Source organism: Sycon ciliatum, chromosome 6 (assembly GCF_964019385.1).
Source record: "Sycon ciliatum chromosome 6, ocSycCili1.1, whole genome shotgun sequence".
NCBI lineage: Eukaryota > Metazoa > Porifera > Calcarea > Leucosolenida > Sycettidae > Sycon > Sycon ciliatum.
In genome coordinates, this window is record NC_088648.1 from 11759255 (window position 1) to 11777591 (window position 18337).

Below are 18337 nucleotides of genomic sequence, written 5' to 3' on the forward strand. Positions count from 1 at the left end.
AGTGATGTTGAGAAAATCCTACCCTTGATTGACACAGTGAACGACCTGTCCGAGCAGATTGGTACCCTGCTGGAGAACTGCGAGGCAGACGAGCGTGTGGAAGACGCACTAATTGATTTGGAAACCTGGGATGATGGCTTTGACCAGGAATGCACAAGTGTGTCGGACCGCGGCACGTGCACTACTCGACTATAGAGGGGTACACGGGTTCACCAGTGGTGACCATGGTGGCGGAGCTTGCTGCAGAGGCAGCAACACCCCAGAAGGCCACACGGGACAACACAACACAGGAGGTAGTGGTCGTGGACAGTGATGGGACGGACAGGCCCACGGGCGAACTGCTGGAATCAAAGGAATTGCCGGCAACAGGCACGGGCGACACGGAATCTGCTGCAGGCAGACTGGACAGCCCTAGCACGGCTGTGGAGGCAAGGCGTAGCACAATGTCCACAGGCACGGACATCAGTGCTACTACTCAGAACCCTGTGGCTCAGGCTCAGCATACGGATACAACACAGGCCCAGCCAACTGTCCCGACACCAACCAATTCCCCGGACATGATACAGGCCATGGCATTAGCGGCAGCCCACGCTGCAACCGCGGCAGCTGGCCTCAGTACTGCCCCACAGCCATCACGCCTCAACGTCCAGCTGCCAAACCTGACTCTACCGTCCTTTTCTGGCAAGGTGATTGAGTGGCCAGAGTTTTGGGAGCGATTCCAGTCTTCCATCGACAACCAGCCCATTGCGGATGTCAGCAAGTTCTCATACCTGAAATCTTGCCTTTCCGGCGATGCGGCGAAGGCCATAGCGGGCATCTCGTTGACAAGTGCAAACTATACCACCGTCAAGGATCTGTTGAAGACGAAGTATGGCTCAGCGGAGATCATCATTGCATCCCTGTACAGCCGTTTGGAAGCACTACCGGCACCACCCAACAGGCCCATGGAGATCCATCGAAGTTTCGAGACTGTGGAGTGTCTCCTTCGACAGCTGGAAACACAGGGAGAGAAGTTGGCAGATCAACGTCTCCTGTGCCAAAAGCTGTGGGGCAAGGTTCCACTCGAGGTTGCCACCAAGTTTGAGGAGTGGCGTGGTATCAGCAACGCCGGCCAGCCCTGGAAACTAACCACTCTACGAGAGTATATGGCCAAGTACACAACTCTACAAGAGCAACTCCGCCAGCGGACTGGCCAAGGCCCTCCGAACAAACCTGACGCTGTTGGAGTGCAGACAAAGCAACTCTTTAGCACAGCGGATGCACTGGCAGCTCACCCTGATACCCAAGGACGACCACAACGTTCCCGTCGTGGTTGCATATTCTGCGATGGCCAACATATGGACCACGATTGCTCACGCTACACATCTTCTGCTGCCAGGAAACAACGATTAATGGAGCTACGTCGTTGCTTCATTTGCTTGGGTTCCGGTCACCGCAGCCAGGAATGTTACCGACGGCAAACACAGACCTGCCGGATGTGCAAGCGCCCAAGTCACCATCACCATACCATCTGCTCGCAGAGTCGCCAGCCATCTGGTGTAGGTTCGCATTCCACCCGACGAGCTGACGGTTCATCTTCCACAGCAGCGGTGGCAGCTTCTGACACTACAACCGCTACGTGCACACCCACTCAGGTTCCAGGTCAGGCAGTTGCTTCGGACCAGTCATCATGTCTCCTGCAAGCAACAGGATCAACTGTCACACTCCAAACCGCCACAACGAATGTGCAAGGCAACAATGGTACAATCACCACCGCTCGCGTTCTTCTTGATTCAGGCAGCCATCGCACGTACTTCACGGAGGCTTTGGCAAGGCAGCTCTCCCTGCCCCATACTCGCCATGAATGGCTGTCAACCTTTGGTGCCACCAAACACCACACAGCACAGGTACCGATCTCCGACCTGTTCATTCATCTCAAGGATGGTACAACGAAGGCCATCGAAGGCAGCGTCTTACCGCACATCACAAACCCGGTTCTCCGTCCTGCGGTTGCACACCCCGACATCACGACCTTGCAGCAACTGCAACACGACAACCAGTTAGCTGATGCGATCAACGCCGAAGATGAACGGCTCAAGATCGACATACTCATTGGGTCTGATTATCTGTGGGACTTCGTGCAGGGCCATGTGCAACCTCTACCATCAGGCCTCAACCTTCTGCCAACCTCCCTCGGCTACGTGGTCACCGGCAAGACGAACACCTCTCCCACCACTGCCCTACCGGCAGCCACTCTGATCGCAGCCGCAGCCGACGTTTCACACGAGGAGGTTCTGCCTCTTAAGCAGTCCATTCCGGATTTGTGGAGCCTCGAAACGCTTGGGATAGAGCACCCGTCTCCCGTGAAAGACGATGACGTAGCCATGCAGCATTTCCACTCAACAGTGGAGTACACCGATAATCGCTACATCGTTCGCTGGCCATGGAACGACCAGCAGCAGTTTCTCCCGGACAACTACGGACTGACGTAGGGCCGGTTCCGGACTCTATCGCGGCGGCTAAGCACCGACTCGTCACTACTTGAGCAGTATGACAAGGTGATCCAGCAGCAAGCCGACTTGGGCATCATTGAGCAGATGACACCGGATTCTGTCACTGGTCCGCAACTCCATTATCTACCCCACCAGCAAGTTCTAACTCCAACGAAGACGACGACCAAGTTGCGTGTCGTTTATGATGCCTCGGCCAAGGCACGGCGTCACAACAAGAGCTTGAACAACTGTCTGCTACGTGGACCCGTGTTGCTCCCCAACCTTGCCGGAGTTCTTATGCGACTCCGCATCACACCCATTCTGCTGGTAGCCGATATCGAGAAGGCATTCTTGCAACTTGACATCTGGCCGCCAGACCGGGACGTGACACGCTTCCTATGGTATCGCGATCCAACTAATCCCACAGTAACTCCGGACAACATCGCGGTCTATCGGTTTCGGAGAGTACCGTTCGGCATCGTGAGCAGTCCATTTCTGCTAGCGGCAACAATCCAACACCATCTAGCAAATGATGAAGATGCGGATGTCAGTCGCTTGGTGTCCCGCAATATCTACGTGGATAACGTATTCATCGGTGTTGACACCCCGGAAGAAGGGTACGATATGTGCAACCGAACTACATCCGTATTCTCTCGCTCGTCCATGCGGCTACGTGAGTGGGCATCTAACAACAGCCACGCTACGACAGCTATGGATGCCAAGGAAAGGGCACAGGGCGACAGTGTCAACGTTCTTGGAATCACGTGGCACACCAAGGATGACAGTCTACAGCTCGCTTGTTCTCGAACCCAACCCAGCACCGACCCGGTTTGGACTAAGCGCGCTGTCCTGAAGTATGCTGCATCATTGTACGATCCATTGGGACTGGTTGCTCCGGTCACATTTCGTATCAAGGTCTTCTTACGCTCTCTGTGGCAAGCTGGTATGGACTGGGACACTGTCTTGACTGGACACCTAGTGGACACCTGGCTGACCCTCCATGCAGCCTCGAGCGAGGTCAGCTCGTTATCGTTCCCCAGGCAAATCAACCCAATTGCTAATGGAACCGATGCTACCTACCAGCTACACGTCTTCACCGATGCGTCACAACTGGGCTTTGCAACTGTGGTCTACCTCCGCACAACCATAGCCATGATGACAACCTGTGAGCTCCTCTTCGCCAAGACACGTCTTGCACCGCTGAAGTCCAAGGACGGCAAGCCTAACGGTCTCACCCTGCCACGGCTGGAACTACTTGGCGTTACGATTGGTTCACGGGCAGCCCGATTCTGCAAAGATGAACTCGATCTCCCACTTACCAGCATCACCCTATGGACGGACGCGCGTTGTGTTCTGCATTGGATCAAATCATCCAAGCCACTGTCCGTATTCGTGGCCAACCGTGTGTCAGAGATTCGTACTTGCGGCGAGTTCTTGTCCTTCCGCCATGTTCCTGGAGAGAGCAACCCTGCTGATGTTGCTAGCCGAGGCGGTTTGGTGACCGATCTTCAGGAGTCATGGTGGCACAGTCCGGACTGCACATCAGATCACTGGCCAGACGAGGACCTCACACTCTCAGCTGACGAATCCGACCTAGCCAGCAAGGAGGAGCAAGCACCAACGCTTCATACCGCAAGCATGGTGACTAGTGGCAGCGATCGTGCTACTGACCAACCTAGTCCACATACCATTCCATCTGGTCTCGGCAGCGTGCTTACGAGAGCAAGCAGTTTGAGGAAGGTCCTGAGAATCACTGCTCTGTGCATGAAGTTCCTGAAGAAACTGCGTCCCAACTCACCACGTCTCTCTCAGATCAGCAACAGCTACGACATCGTGTCACAAGACATACAGGCTGCGCGAGATTGGTGGACTCTAAGTACAACGCGAGGCCTTCCCTGACATCTTCAAAGCTATCAAGACCAATGCCAAGCACAGTTCAGTTGCTAACCTTGGTGTTGTGATCGACGACAACGGCATACTTCGATGCGCCGGAAGACTGAGCAACGCTGAACTACCAACTTACCAGAAACTACCGAAGCTGCTACCAACGTATCACGCGTTCACGAAGCATGTCATCAGCGAAGTCCATGGACGGCTTCTGCATGCAGGTGTTCGACACACCCTGTCCCAGACAAGGCAAGAGTTCTGGATCATACGTGGCCGTGCTATCGTTCGCCGTATCCTGGATCAGTGCTCGGTTTGCCGAAGACACGAAGGGCGTCCGTTCAAGTTGCCGTCCATGCCCCCATGGCCCAAGGAACGGATTACCAGAGCACTTCCATTCACGTACGTTGGTCTTGACTACCTCGGACCGCTATTGATCCGCACCGGCACGGAGAAAGGCAAGGTATGGATCAACCTGGTAACCTGCCTAACCACACGAGCTGTACACCTGGACATAGTCTCTGGCCTATCTGCAGCAGCCTTCTTGAACAGCATGAGACGGTTCGCGGCGAGACGAGGCAAGCCAAAGTCTATTGCGTGTGACAACGCACCCCAGTTCAAGTTGGTACGCTCTGTCCTGGACGATCATCTGAAGCTGATTCTTGCCAACCCAGACCTGCTGTCGTATCTCTCAACGGAGAATATCGAATGGAGCTTCACAACAGAGTTTGCGCCATGGAAGGGCGGTGTGTACGAGAGGCTGGTGAGCATTGTCAAGAGAGCCTTGAGGAAGAGTCTTGGAAGGTGCCTCCTGACTCTAGACCAGCTCGCAACCCTGACAACCGAAGTGGAAGGCATGATCAATACGAGGCCACTCACATATGTTGACAACGACGAGGTGTCCTCATTCTCACCCCTGACACCGTCACATTTCCTCTGTGGAGGAGGAACGGCAACCGGTTTTCAGACGGACAGCGACGAGGAGGACGGTCCGGAGACACCAGCAGCCAAGGTCACGAGGATGTGGAAACGGCAACAGATACAACTGGATGTAGCTTGGAACGTGTGGGAAGATGAATACCTCCCTGCTCTGCGCGAAGCATCAATGAGTCAACACCGACAGTCACGGAGTAGCATCCCTCGGACACCAACAGTTGGAGAAGTGGTCGTAATCCAAGAGACCGGCCAGCCACGTGGAAGTTGGAGACTCGGCAGAGTGGTAGAAATCTTACCTGGAGTCGATGGCCAAGTCAGAGCTGTCAAGCTGAAGACGGCTAAATCGAAGGCAGTGTTGTCGAGACCGATCAGCAAGCTCTATCCGCTCGAGCTGCACGTTGTGGATGACGTCGGAGCAGTGGAGGCTGGTGATATGGAACACTGCCCGGCACCGGCAACGGCTATGGAACAGGCAATGGCGGACGAAGCTGCCCCAACCATGTTCCAGCCTAGGCGGGCAAATGGCAAAGCAGCAGAGAAGGCCCGTGAGCGTATCGCAGAGTGGGTAAGATAACTTTCGTTGTCGGGAATGTCATGAATGTCACCACATCATGAAGACTACTTCACATCAATTTGAAGTTGCAAGTATAGACTCCTGCATTGCATGATCATATCGTAATTAATTAACAGACAGTCCAACTTGCCATAACATTTTATTATCATATTCCAAATACATTTGAGTTGGGACTTACGATGTCCAACGACGACTCTGATTACCCAGCTGATGGCATGCGTACATTGTGAATCCGAGTATTCCCAATGTCGCCTCCATCTCATCATATAATTATACTCTCCTGCATGTTTGTCTCTGCTGCTCATCACAAAATACTTAAATCTGAACTTATTTTCTTCTTCTCTGAATGCACTCGTTGCTGCCGAGATTTGTTTCCTTGTAGTTGCATCATTGCATTCCGCATGATCCACGCTTGCATGATACAGCCCGGCTGCACACCCGCGCGCAAGCCCCATGTTCTGCATGTCACGTGCTGGTGACTGCATTTTTGGCAGTGCGCTGCGCTACGTTTATAATATGCATATGATTTCCGTCAGGCGGGCTGCGCGCTTGGCGGGCCAGGGTGTTTTGGCGAGGGGTTGTTGTTGTTGTTGGCAAAAGTTTTTGATTATGGTTGAAGGTGAAGTTTTTAGAAAGGAAACTGTGGTATGAGAATGAGTCTGATGAGTCTGTCTTCCCCTACCGTTCTCGACAACTCGAGTGATAGGAAAATTTGTAACCTAAAGGCACGGTGACCAGGTGACTGGTGTACGCATGAGTACGTGACCGCTTACTCGCCCGTGTTTGATTGGGAATAAGGGCCGAACGCTGCATCGCAGCCTTTTCGGACCAAAACCAGTTGACTCAGCGTCAAAAAGATTACAACACATGGACCAATTGCGGTCATCCGTGCTTTTATCAGAACGAAACGGCACTTTCAGTGACTTTTTGCGTACAAATCCCCATCTAGTAGGGCGCAATCACTGAGCTTCGGTGGAAGTGCGCGAGTTCGATTGGGAATAAAGGAGGAATGGAGCGTCTTAGCTTACTCGGACCATGACCATTCGACTCAGCGCCACGAAGACTACAACTGCTGAAATTTTGATTTTAGGGTATAATTCCCCTTTAAAGCTCGTAGCTGCACTGATGAGGCCTAGATGGCCGAAACAGCTCGCTATCTACAGCATTTGGGTATGAATATCCGTGGCATTTGTCTTGTTGAGCGCCCTCAGTAGGCTGCTTCAGTATTGATGCTACCTTTGTGCCATGGCCGTTAGTTCAGCGTACACAGAGGGGAAGTTAAGCCCACTATCAAATTTCCACCAATTGTAGTCTTCGGGGTGCTGAGTCGAATGGTCTTGATCCGAGGAGGCTGAGACGCTCCCTCCCTCCTTTATTCCCGATCGAACTCGCCACTTCCACCGAAACTGGGTGACTGCGCCCTACTAGAGGGGGATTTGTATACAAAATGTCACTAAAAGCGCCGTTTCCTTCTTGTAAAGCACAGGTGACCATGATTGGTCCATATGTGGTAGTCTTTTGCACACTGAGTCGACTGGTTTCGGTCCGAGAAGGCTGCGATGTAGCGTTTGGCCATGCGTGGTTAAATAAGTGGTCAGTTGCTCATGCGTACACCAGTCACCTGGTTACCATGTCTGCACGGTACAACGTACAGCCGGTTTAGGCATGTTCCTGTCACTCGAGTTTAATTTGAGTTGAGCCTCGGTGTTGTAGCCTGAAGGCACGTGGACCAGGTGACTGGTGTACACATGAGCACGTGACTGCTTATTTAACCATGCATTGCAGAACGTTGCATTGCAGTCTTCTCAGACTAAAGCAATCGACTCAGCGTGCAAAAGACTACAACATATGGGCCGATTGCGGTCATCCGTGCTCTTATAAGAACGAAATGGTGCTTTTAGTGATATTTTGCATACAAATCCCCATCTAGTAGGGCGCAGTCACCCAGTTTCGGTGGAAGTGGCGAGTTCGATCGGGAATAAAGAAGGGAGGGAGCATCTCAGCCTCCTCAGACCAAGACCATTCGACTCGGCATCCCGATGATGAGGCCTAGATGGCTGAAACGGCTTGTTGTCTACAGCATTAGGTCATTAGGTGGTTGAATCTTCATGCCCATGTACATGTATGTGGCTATCTGTGAGTATGGGGCTCGAACCCAGGAGGGGCGGAAACATTTCCACTCTTGGCCTGCGCAGGAGGGTGCTCAGAAGACCAGTTTGTGACTCGGTGTCGAGTTAATTGTGTCTCATGCAATCTCTGTAGTACCGCAGACAGATCCTTTCAATTATCACTCTGTTTTTTTTCTTCTTCTTCAATATTCACTTTCGATCAGGTTACCATATTTTCCGGGGTGTTAGCTGCACTTTAAAACGCACTGACTGCTGGATGTGAATCGAGCAGCACTACCGTACTTCATGCACATAATGCCTGCATGGTGTCATTCGACTACTTTTCAAGTACTGCAATCCATTATTGTGCTACTGTCGTAGACATGGAAATCCGGTCGCAAGTCTAGCGGCCCCAGGGCACTGGCCATGCAGCCGTGGACATGGAAATCCGGTCGCAAGTCTAGCGGCCCCAGGGCACTGGCCATGCAGCCGTGGATAACGGGTATACATACATGTATGCATTTATGCGCTGCAGCGCGCTGGTCGCATCGGATCAACATGTGCACTGCACGCAGCGTTCTGTACGCGCTGAGAGCGCCTGCCCCAGTCAATCGACTGGATTTCCATGTCCGCTACAGTAGTTCTTGGGTGCTAGCTGTACTCAAAATTTACACCTGCGGCTTAAGCTCCGAATGCTAGATGTGAATCGACCAGCACTCCATGAGCACAATGCATGTATGGCGTCGTTCGACTACTTTTCATGCACTGTAATCCATCAATGCATCATTGTACTTGTGCGAAGCTTCTACATGTTAGTTCTGAGTGAAGGACAAACTAGGCAACTTTTTGGTCATTGGTAATGTACGAAAACCCATTTAGTTAGTTTGCGAAAATAGTTCAAAGTCTGATGTGCAGCTTATACACCGAATGTGCTCATCGCAATTAAATTAGTGTTAACACAAGCATCTGCATGCCGCACTCACACAACGAGCAACCAGTTTGGGGAATAGGAGGGTTTGTCAATTGCTTTGCCAGGCTCCGAGTGAGTGACAGATTAGAGCTGTGTGAATGTGTGTGTATGGCAGCTGGGCAGGGCCCTGCTGCGGAGGCTGAGTGAGCCGTATGGAGGCAGCCGGGCAGGGCCCGGCTGCGGAGGCTGAGTGAGCCGTATTGAGAGGCTGAGTGAGCCGAGGCTGAGTGAGCCGTCTGAGTGTGAGAGGCTGAATGAGCCGTATGAGGAGCCTGGTAAGCAAGGTTGACTCCCCAAATAGAGAACCTCCTATTCACTGTTAACTGTAGAGGGGGTGCCACAGATTGTGGACTATAGTAGAGTGATATTGAGTTACTGAGTGTACAGTCGGTACATAGGTGGCATTCGGTTATGCTCTGGCACCCACAATAAGTGGGCTCAGTCTGTCTGATCAGCGCTTACCCAGGACCGGTGCTGCCAGCTTTCATGGCAGTTTGCATGTGGGCTTCCGTCACTCGGCTGTGCAAGGCACGGCCGAAGTCTCCCCAGGAATGGACGGAAGAGCACGCACGGGAGTGGGCATGTGAGCGGCGGTAGGGTGGCACGAATGGAATCGCTTGAAATCTTGCCTGGAGAGAGCGTCAGCAAGGATGTTGGTAGTTCCCGGTATGTGACGGGCGGTGACCATAAAATTACCCTTGGCGCAGATGAAGAAGAGCTGCCGTAGGAGTGACATCACATTAGGGCAGCGACTGGTGCCAGACTTGAGAACAGCGGCGACAGCTTCGTTGTCGGTATGGAAGCGGATACGCTTGCGACACCACTGGTGGCCCCACGTAGCACATGCAATGCAGATGGGGTACAGCTCCTTGAACGTAATGCAGAGCGGAGTGTGTTGTGGTGACCAGGTGTCGGCGAACCAATGCGTGCCGTAAACTGCACCATGCCCAATGGCGCCAGATGCGTCAGTTTCTATCAGGATGTCGCTGGCCAGAGTCTCCTGGAGATCGAGGAAGAATGACTTGCCATTCCAGCCATCGAGTAGGTAAGACCACCAAAGAAGGTCCAGATGACATTCTGGGGAGAGACGGATGCGGTGGTAGGGCTTGGAAACGTTGCGCGTGGCATCGTACAGTCGGCGCATGAATGTACGGCCCGGCGTGATGACGCGGCTGGCAAAGTTCAGCTTGCCCAACAGCTGTTCAAGCTCCCGTAGACGGCAGGATTGGCGTTGGCGAAAGGCCAATAGTCTGGAGCGGATGTCGTCAACCTTGTCCTGTGGGAGACGAGCCACTTTCTGGACGGAGTCCAGTTCGATGCCCAGGAAGGTGAGACAGGAGGTTGGGCCGACTGTCTTTTCGTCGGCAATGGGAACTCCCAGGTAGCGGAATACGGAGAGGACTACGTTCAGACGCTGCGCACATAGCGTTGAGTTTGCAGGGCCACAGAGCCAGAAGTCGTCCAGAAGGTGCAGGAGGTGGGGAACCTGGAACAGTTCACAGCTTATCTGGCAAAGTGCGTCCGCAATGCAGTTAAGTAGGGTGCGGACCTCAGCCCGAATGGCAGTACTTTGTCATAGTAGAATTGGCCCTGCCACTGGAAACCCAACAAATGGTATGCAGTGGGTGCGACCGGGACCAGTCGAAATGCATTGTGTATGTCGAGCTTCGCCATCAAGGCACCGGTACCTTGACGTTGCAGACGCTCAATGGCATCGTCCACTGTGACATAATGTAGGGAGAACAAATCCTTGTTTATTCCATCATTGACAGACATACGGTCAGGGTAAGACAAGTGGTGAATGAGGCGGAATTTCCCGTTGTTCTTGGGCACTACGCCGAGCGGAGAGCATACAAATGGGTGGAAAGGCTGGACCGAGAAAGGACCGGCCGATTCGTCACGTCGGACCCGGTCAGCAATTTGTTGTTGTACAAACTGAGCATGTTCAATGGCAGTTGGGAGGTTGCCGGAGATGATAGATACAGAAGCACCAGAGTGGCCAATGGGGAACCCGTGTTGCAAGCCATTAAGGATAAAGTCAGAGAGGACACGATTAGAAATACGAGGCAGAAGAGTCATTAGGCGGGCTATGTACAGAGGCGTGGGGAGACTACTTCGCTGCGACGGGCTTGTCCGTCTGGCGGGGTCCCCGGCGACCGTCGTTGGTGCAGCGAGCGGCGGGATGACCTCGGTCGCCGCAGGTTGAGCAGACGTGCAAGCGTTCACAGGGCTGGTGTTGGCATGGGCGGCCACGGTTGAAGTTGAGGCAGATCTGGCGGGTGCTGCCCGCCCCGGCCAGAAATGGCTGCGTAGAACGGCTGGTGTTGGTGCCAGCTGGAGCATGTGGCCCTGCCAAATACTGTGGGCAACGGTCACGGCTGTGGTGCGTTGTGCAGCGCGGACATGATGGTCGGGGTGCCCGGATCAGGTGCAGGCTCCAGAGGCTTTGGTCGATTGCGTCCCGAGCCGAGGTTGTTGCCACCGCTGCACGGAAGGCACGGTCATACCCCAGTACAGCTGGGGTCGCAAACTGCTGGTTGGCAGTACAGATAATGTGCTGGTACGTCACCAGCTCCAGTGCTCGGAATGGCATATGTTTCAGTGCGCAGGCCATGTAGATTGTGTAGGCTTCCAGCCAGGCAGTGAAGTCGACAATGGAGCGCTTCTTAGTCACACATAAATTGAGGGACACACGCCGGCCCTCTCCGTTGGCGGTGCTGAGCTCCAAGGGCTCGGACCCTGCGCCCACATTCTCTGGGAGAAGATCCTCCAGCTCAATATATTCGCCGCGTGTGATTTTGTCAAGCAACTTACGCGGGACCGTGGGAACAATAGAGCTGGACTCACGAGTGTTCGCCATGGGCGCTGCGATCGGAGGCAGCGCGGGTTGCATGAGGGAAATGTCCATGGGGCCGGAGTCGACCTGCGGCGGGTGATGGGTGACGGTGTTGGACGCGGTTTGGACCACATCTGCCACTGAGGGGACCGCCGCCTGAGCATGGCCGTCCGGATCCTGGCGAGCTGAAATTCGCTCCTCAAGGCGCTCGACTCGAGCCAGCAGGGGGTGCAGGGCCGTCGACACGGCCGCCGTAACGGAACGTGGATCTAGGCCAGTTGTGAGTAAGCTGGCCGGCTGGGGAACGGCGGACGGGATATCGTCCTGCTCCGCACGAGCATTGCCGGAACGATCCGCACGGGCATTGCCGGAACGATCGGCCGCATGGTCCGCAGGGGCTCGATTTGGAGTGTCGGCATACGGGGACGACGAGGCGCGCCTGCGACTGGAACGCCTGGGCCCGGGAGCCGACTGCTTACGTGCACGGGGCATCTCCGTGAGCTGTGGTAAACCTTGAGATTGAGGTTGAGAAAGAAATCCACTGCCAATGCGGACAAAGCAAGAACTGAAGTCAGGAACAGTGGACTTCGGAGAACAATGAGCGTGTGAGAGTTTGTTGGGAACAGAGCATGCGCCTTCTGTGTTAACATATTTTTGCGCGTGCGCAAAAAATCATTTCAATGATCATGGCAGATCCTTCTCATCGCCTTTTCTATACAGGATTGACACCCTATGGAATCGCCTTCCTCCAGCTCTTACACCAATTTCAGATTTACAAGAATTTAAGTGCGAGCTCTATCATTGCACATCACAGTACCAATTTCTATGTAAAAGTACCACTTGAATGTTTACTATAGCAACAAAGACGACTAATTGGCAGTAATTGCACTGTAAGCATTTCCTAAATGTTGACATGTACGAGAAAAATGTGAAACGATGATTGCAAGGTACACAACAAAAAGAAAAGAGGATTTGTTCAGAACTACTTGGACCCCGTCATCAATATTTTCGCTTATTTTTCGACAATTTGGGCTTAGACTTTGGATAACAACGCGTGCACTGGAGGTGATAGAACTTGGTGCGATGGAAGGTAAGGCATAGAACGACAACTAACCATGAGGAATGCATTGTCCAAGGAAGGGCATGGCCAGCAATCGAGGACATCTGAGAGTTGTAATTTTTGTACTCCTCAGAGGTGTGATTTTTGGCCTGCTGGGCCAAGCAAAAGGAAGCCTTCTGCCAAAAAAACTGAAGAAATTGATTGTTGTTTGATCCTTTGGTGTAATCATTGTAGCTAGTTGAAGCTAGTTGCTGTTTGGAGCAGAAACACTGAAATTGACTATATTCTGCATGTACTCATGCATGTACTCATGTACTCAGGCATGCAGTCTCACTCGTATCTTGGCTGTTTTTCTGGAATGGATGCTGCTCTGCGGCCCTTGGTGAACATTACCTACGCTTATGGAGCAGCTGAAATGGACCACTGGTATGTCGGGCTCCTGGTTTGAAAGTGGACAGTCGACTTTTGTGCCTTGAAAAAGGAGCAGAGAGCGACAACGGTACGTCTGTAGCTTATTTTTGAGTGCTCCTCGTACATTTTGATGGTGATAGTCAGTGCAGCAGTGGGTGTACAGTTTTGTTGTGGATTCTTTACTTGTTTTGTCCCGTACCTATGTCAGTATCGTGATGGTGGAGTGGACAGGGTAATTTTCTTCCTCTAGGCTTCGTTCGGCCGACTTTGCTTAGTCTTTGTACTCGTTGAAAAGTGATGCTGAAAAGGGTTCGATTCGCAAAATTATGTTGAATTTGAATGTGTGTGACGACGTGCGATTGCTGGCTATGTTAATCCTTTTGTTGGTTTTGCTCGTCACCGCTCTCGGCTTTCGCAAGCTCTTCTCTTTTTCTCTCCGCTGCCTGGCTATTCTCTAAAGGGAGGTCGATCGTGACAGTCGCCTTTTCTACAGGACTTTGCGTGGGCAGCACGACTACCTGGGAGGTTCAAATCAGTCACTGTTCTTTGCAATAATGTATTTTGAACGAGGACGCGTACAGTACTTGTAAATCTCCACGATGCGGTGGATACTCTAGCGTTGAGCTGGAGGTGAGGGAACTACGATCTCCGCTTGGCGAGCGATCACCGAGGTAAGCGATCTCGGCCATTTTTCAAAATGGAACTAATTCCGAGTACCTGGTTATTTTCTTGTGCGTTGCGCTGCTCTTGCCTGTGCATTGTGACAAGATGTTTTATTTCGATGCAGCGTGGCATCAGTCAGAATCACCGAACCCAACCATCGCTCTTGAAATCCGCTCTAAATCTCTAAATCTCTAAATCTAGATCTAGACCTTTCAGCTATTAGTCAACTACTGTAAAACCTGTAACTAACGACCGCCCCTTGGTGCCCGGAAAAGTGGTCTTTAGTGGCAGGTGGTCTTTAGTTAGAGGTTCGCACCGCGCGACCATGTATGGATCCCATTATATGATATGTATGTCAAAATGCAGATAATACAATCCCCCACCACTTGCGCACTGACATTAGAGAGGTTGTGCATAACGAAAATTCGTAACTTAGACGAAGTCTGGGCACGAGTTACGAAAAAGGAAAGGAACTAACTAACTTTCGCGAGGCCGATCGCGAAACTTGAAGATCTTACGTTTTGAACTTTCGTTTCTTTCTCGCAAGCTTCTGTATACATGTACATGTAGCTGTGTTGATGCACATGGTGTCAAGATTTTTTCGCCATGGCCTTTTCAAGTCGTTCTGCGAGTTCTTCCTACTTGGCATCCTGTGGAGCTGATGGATCTCTTTCCCGCTCTCTCAGCGATCCTCTGTCACCTGGACAGCGCTCGGCTAGTTCTGTCAGTTCTGGAAGTCCTGTCAGTGCTCGCTACGCCCTGTGACAAATTATTCTGCTGAATCCCCGCAGCAGAATTCTGCCACTTCGGCATCTTCGTCTTCCCCTGCGACGTCTCAGCGAAGGACATTTGATCTCGCGATGGACCTGGCCCTTCTCAGGCAGCTTCGTTCTCACGACCAACCGTTTCGACGAGGGTCTCCAGCCATGGAGATCGTTGCCGGTGAGCTGGAAAACTTGAGCCCAACTCAGTTCGGTGGTGTGCCTACACGTGGGCCATGGGCCGGAGTACAGACTTGATTCAAAAAATTGTTCACCACGCACGCAAACAGCGGAAAAGTACTCGAAAGGGTCACCATGGTAACACTACGTTTTTCGTTGAGCACAACAGATTTTAGAAAGGAAGAGGACATATGGAATCGAGTTAAGAGCAACTCTCCACCACTGTAACTAGATACTATATACTATATACTGTATATAGTATCTAGTTACAGTGGTGGAGAGTTGCTCTTAACTCGATTCCATATGTCCTCTTCCTTTCTACTTTTATTATTGGCTCAATACCCGAGTTTCAAACAACAGATTTTCTTTACGAATTTTCGTCACTTCCAGATGGCTCAGATTCCGAAAGATCTTTACGAATTTTCGTTATGCACAACCTCTCTATTCTTCTTTCAGATCACACAACACTTGGAGAAAGAGAAAAAAAGTTGTTTATACACCGGAAGCGATACGACCTTTTGACCCGTATGTCGACTCACTGGGTTTCCAGAGCAGTGCTGGCCTGGCCAGGCAGTGGACTAGTCACTATCAACTCCATCCTCATCTGTGTGCGACTACACTGGCAACTGGTATCAGTGTGTAGATCTACAGTGGAAACTCAGTCGCTCCGACTTGGATGTAGTGTAGCGTAAACTGTACTGGAGTCTGGTGTGTACCAGTACGTGATGCGGCGATGTTGCGAGTTTTCGCACCTTCACTGTAGACTATTATCCGCCATCGTATCCTGGCCTGTGTTCCGTTCGATCAAAGAGCGCTTTGGATGCGCTCTCCAAGACGTTTCCTATCATGTTTGTTCTTGACAGCACTTGAAATATTGACAGGTGTAGTGCAGTCCACACTGATTCCACAGTAAAAATGAGACTGCGTTCATTTGTCCAGCTGTAGTATCGAAACGACCATGGAAAATCATCACAATGTCGAGAAGGAGCTTCGAGCAATGTTTGATTTGCTACATCGCGGTCGCTAGTTACGGGTCAAAATTCGACATTGGGACAAGAAAAGGCGGTCGCTAGTCGCGTTCAGCAGGTAGTCGCTAGTCACAGTGCATTTTGATTGTGAGACCGTCCGTGCCTGACGAAGTACCAGGCGAAGTACCAGGCCGGTCGCTAGTCACGGTGGTCGCTAGTCACGGTGGTCGCTAGTCACGGTGGTCGCTAGTCACGGTGGTCGCTAGTCACGCTGGTCGTTAGTCACAGGTTTTACTGTAACTTACTAACCAAGGGTTGGATGAAATGGGGTGCCAAGCGAGCATTGGCAGCCAAGCGAGCATTAGCGACATAAAATCCAAGCTGAAGCGACAATATTGATGACGCGGGTCAAGTATTTTCTTGTTACAATCATCAGTGATTTTACGTCACAATGAAATGGGGACTACTTGAACCAAATCCTATATGGACAAATAAAAGTAAAAGAAGGGGACAAATTAGTCGTCCTTGTTGCTATATTAAAACTGCTGTCTCCGAAACGCTTGTTGACTTTTTAGTCTGACTGTGTCCCTTGAATATATATTTAAAATACCTCTTTCTCTATCCATCTATCTATCTACCTACCTACCTATCTATCCATCTACCTATCTATCTACCTACCTACCTACCTACCTATCTATCTACCTATCTCTCTCTCTCTCTCTCTCTCTCTCATTATTTCTCTCTCTCTATCTCCGTCTCTATCCCTCTCTCTATCTCCATCTCTACCTCCATCTCTACCTCTATCATCACTACTTCTCTCTCTCTCTCCATCTATCTATCTATCTATCTATCTATCTATCTATCTACACACACAACAGAGGCGAAAGGCTGTGTTAGCTGTAACTTAAAGTTTCACGCATCGAGCGATCATCAGACAGCAGCATTCACTATCGAATTCTCTACGAGCAGGCCTAGATATTTGATGCTAGTGTGGAAGTTAGTGCATATGTGCGAAGTGAAGACGTGGCATTGGGACAATGGTATTGAGTTGTTTTGTGAGAGTTAACGGATAAAGGTGAGAATAGAGGCGATAACAGGGCAGTGTTACCGAGTCATTAAAGGCGATAGCGACGGTAGCGCAAGACCACAGCAAGAGTGAAGAGGGAGAGAGAAAGCACCATGGCGCCAAACCTGGTGCAGGTTGCGCCATGTCAAACTCACGTAACTGATGGTGAGAATCTGGACAAGTAATACTTGTTCTCGTGTCTGCATTTAGACACCAACTCCGACCTTTTATTGATGTTGACCGTTTTGTCTGCTTCCAGGATCTCCAGTTTCTCAGCAAGGCATAGGGGACACCGCTTGGTCGCGTTCGAGTAGGCCTGGGCCTTGGTGACGACGGCCCATTTCACAGAGTGCGGAGTGTTCTTCCGCTTGAGCTTCCATATGCACTTGGACAGCTCCGTGCTTTTTTCCATCCTCTCATGCCTCGTCGTGCTCATGTGGTTGTTGTATCTCTGTTTAAAGGGTGGTTCCGTTAGGCCGAGGTACTCGTGCCGCTGCTCTCTTCCGGTGTGCTGGACTGTTGCCTTGTACACGATGCATCGTACTTGGCAGTCGCCGTCCATTGGGCAGGTGCTTTTGTCTCGGCAGTTGCATCGTTTGTCGGGGACGTTCTTGTCCTGTGTTTGTCTCTTCCTTTGAACATGGTTGTTGTGGGATTTGACTATTGCGGACATATTCGGCATACATGAATAGCTAACTTTGACGTTGTTGCGGTTAAATATCTGACGCAATCGGCAGCCGTGAGGAAAGTGTGTGTCGAGGAGTCGGAGGAATTTGTGTGCGATGTCTGTGGCCACGTTCTTGCTAAAGGGTGGGTTGTACCAAGTGATGTTGCGCCGCCTATTTCTCTTTCTTCGTCCTGTCTCCTCCTTCCTCTCTTCCATGTACTCGACTCGTTCCACGTATCCACTCTCTCTGAGGGCATCGTTGTACGCTGGTGCCGATTCCTCAAATATGTGTCGGTCACTTGATATGTCTGTTAGTCGTCTGCTGATTGTCTTTGGCAATTGTTGGATGATGGCCGGTGGGTGATTGGAAAGTTGGTGGACATAGACGGGCTTGTTGTTCGGCTTCCGGTATGGTTGGTATTTCCCTGTTGACAAATCCAGTGTCACATCCAGGAAATCTACCGTCTTCATGCCAGCGCTGATGGTCAGTTTCAAACCGAGATTCGTGAAAATCTGGCATATGGTTTTTCTGGCGCGGTCTGCTGTACTGCCCGTCGCATCTCTGATCACCGCTAGTCCATCATCGCGGTACAATCCGATGTCTGCGCTGTCGAACTCCTCCGATAGCTTTGACAGAGCATATGTGCCGACCAGTTCGCAGACTTCTGCACCGTCGAAGCAGCCCATGGTCACGTCGAAAAGTCCTCTCCCGTCTTTCTTCATCCACTCCCGATCACTGTTGAAAAGCAGGGACTTCCGCGAGTGCATGACGATTTCCTTAT

At 51.5% G+C, this 18337-nt stretch overlaps 4 protein-coding genes across 4 annotated transcripts; 3 read left to right on the forward strand and 1 right to left on the reverse strand.

The window, feature by feature from the left end:
• Positions 1-224: 224 nt before the first annotated feature.
• On the forward strand, positions 225-2471 carry LOC135820047 (uncharacterized). The gene has a single exon (XM_065333350.1). The coding sequence runs from the start codon at positions 225-227 to the stop codon at positions 2469-2471; it is 2247 nt and encodes a 748-aa protein (XP_065189422.1).
• A 105-nt stretch (positions 2472-2576) lies between these two features.
• On the forward strand, positions 2577-4370 carry LOC135820048 (uncharacterized). The gene has a single exon (XM_065333352.1). The coding sequence runs from the start codon at positions 2577-2579 to the stop codon at positions 4368-4370; it is 1794 nt and encodes a 597-aa protein (XP_065189424.1).
• A 340-nt stretch (positions 4371-4710) lies between these two features.
• LOC135820049 (uncharacterized) lies at positions 4711-5865 on the forward strand. Its single transcript, XM_065333353.1, has one exon. The coding sequence runs from the start codon at positions 4711-4713 to the stop codon at positions 5863-5865; it is 1155 nt and encodes a 384-aa protein (XP_065189425.1).
• Positions 5866-9454: 3589 nt separating this feature from the next.
• On the reverse strand, positions 9455-11022 carry LOC135820050 (uncharacterized). The gene is made up of 2 exons (XM_065333354.1): positions 10513-11022; positions 9455-10357 (listed from the first exon to the last, which is right to left on the reverse strand). Exons 1-2 carry the CDS (start codon positions 11020-11022, stop codon positions 9455-9457), a joined length of 1413 nt encoding a protein of 470 aa, XP_065189426.1.
• Between the last annotated feature and the right edge of the window lie 7315 nt (positions 11023-18337).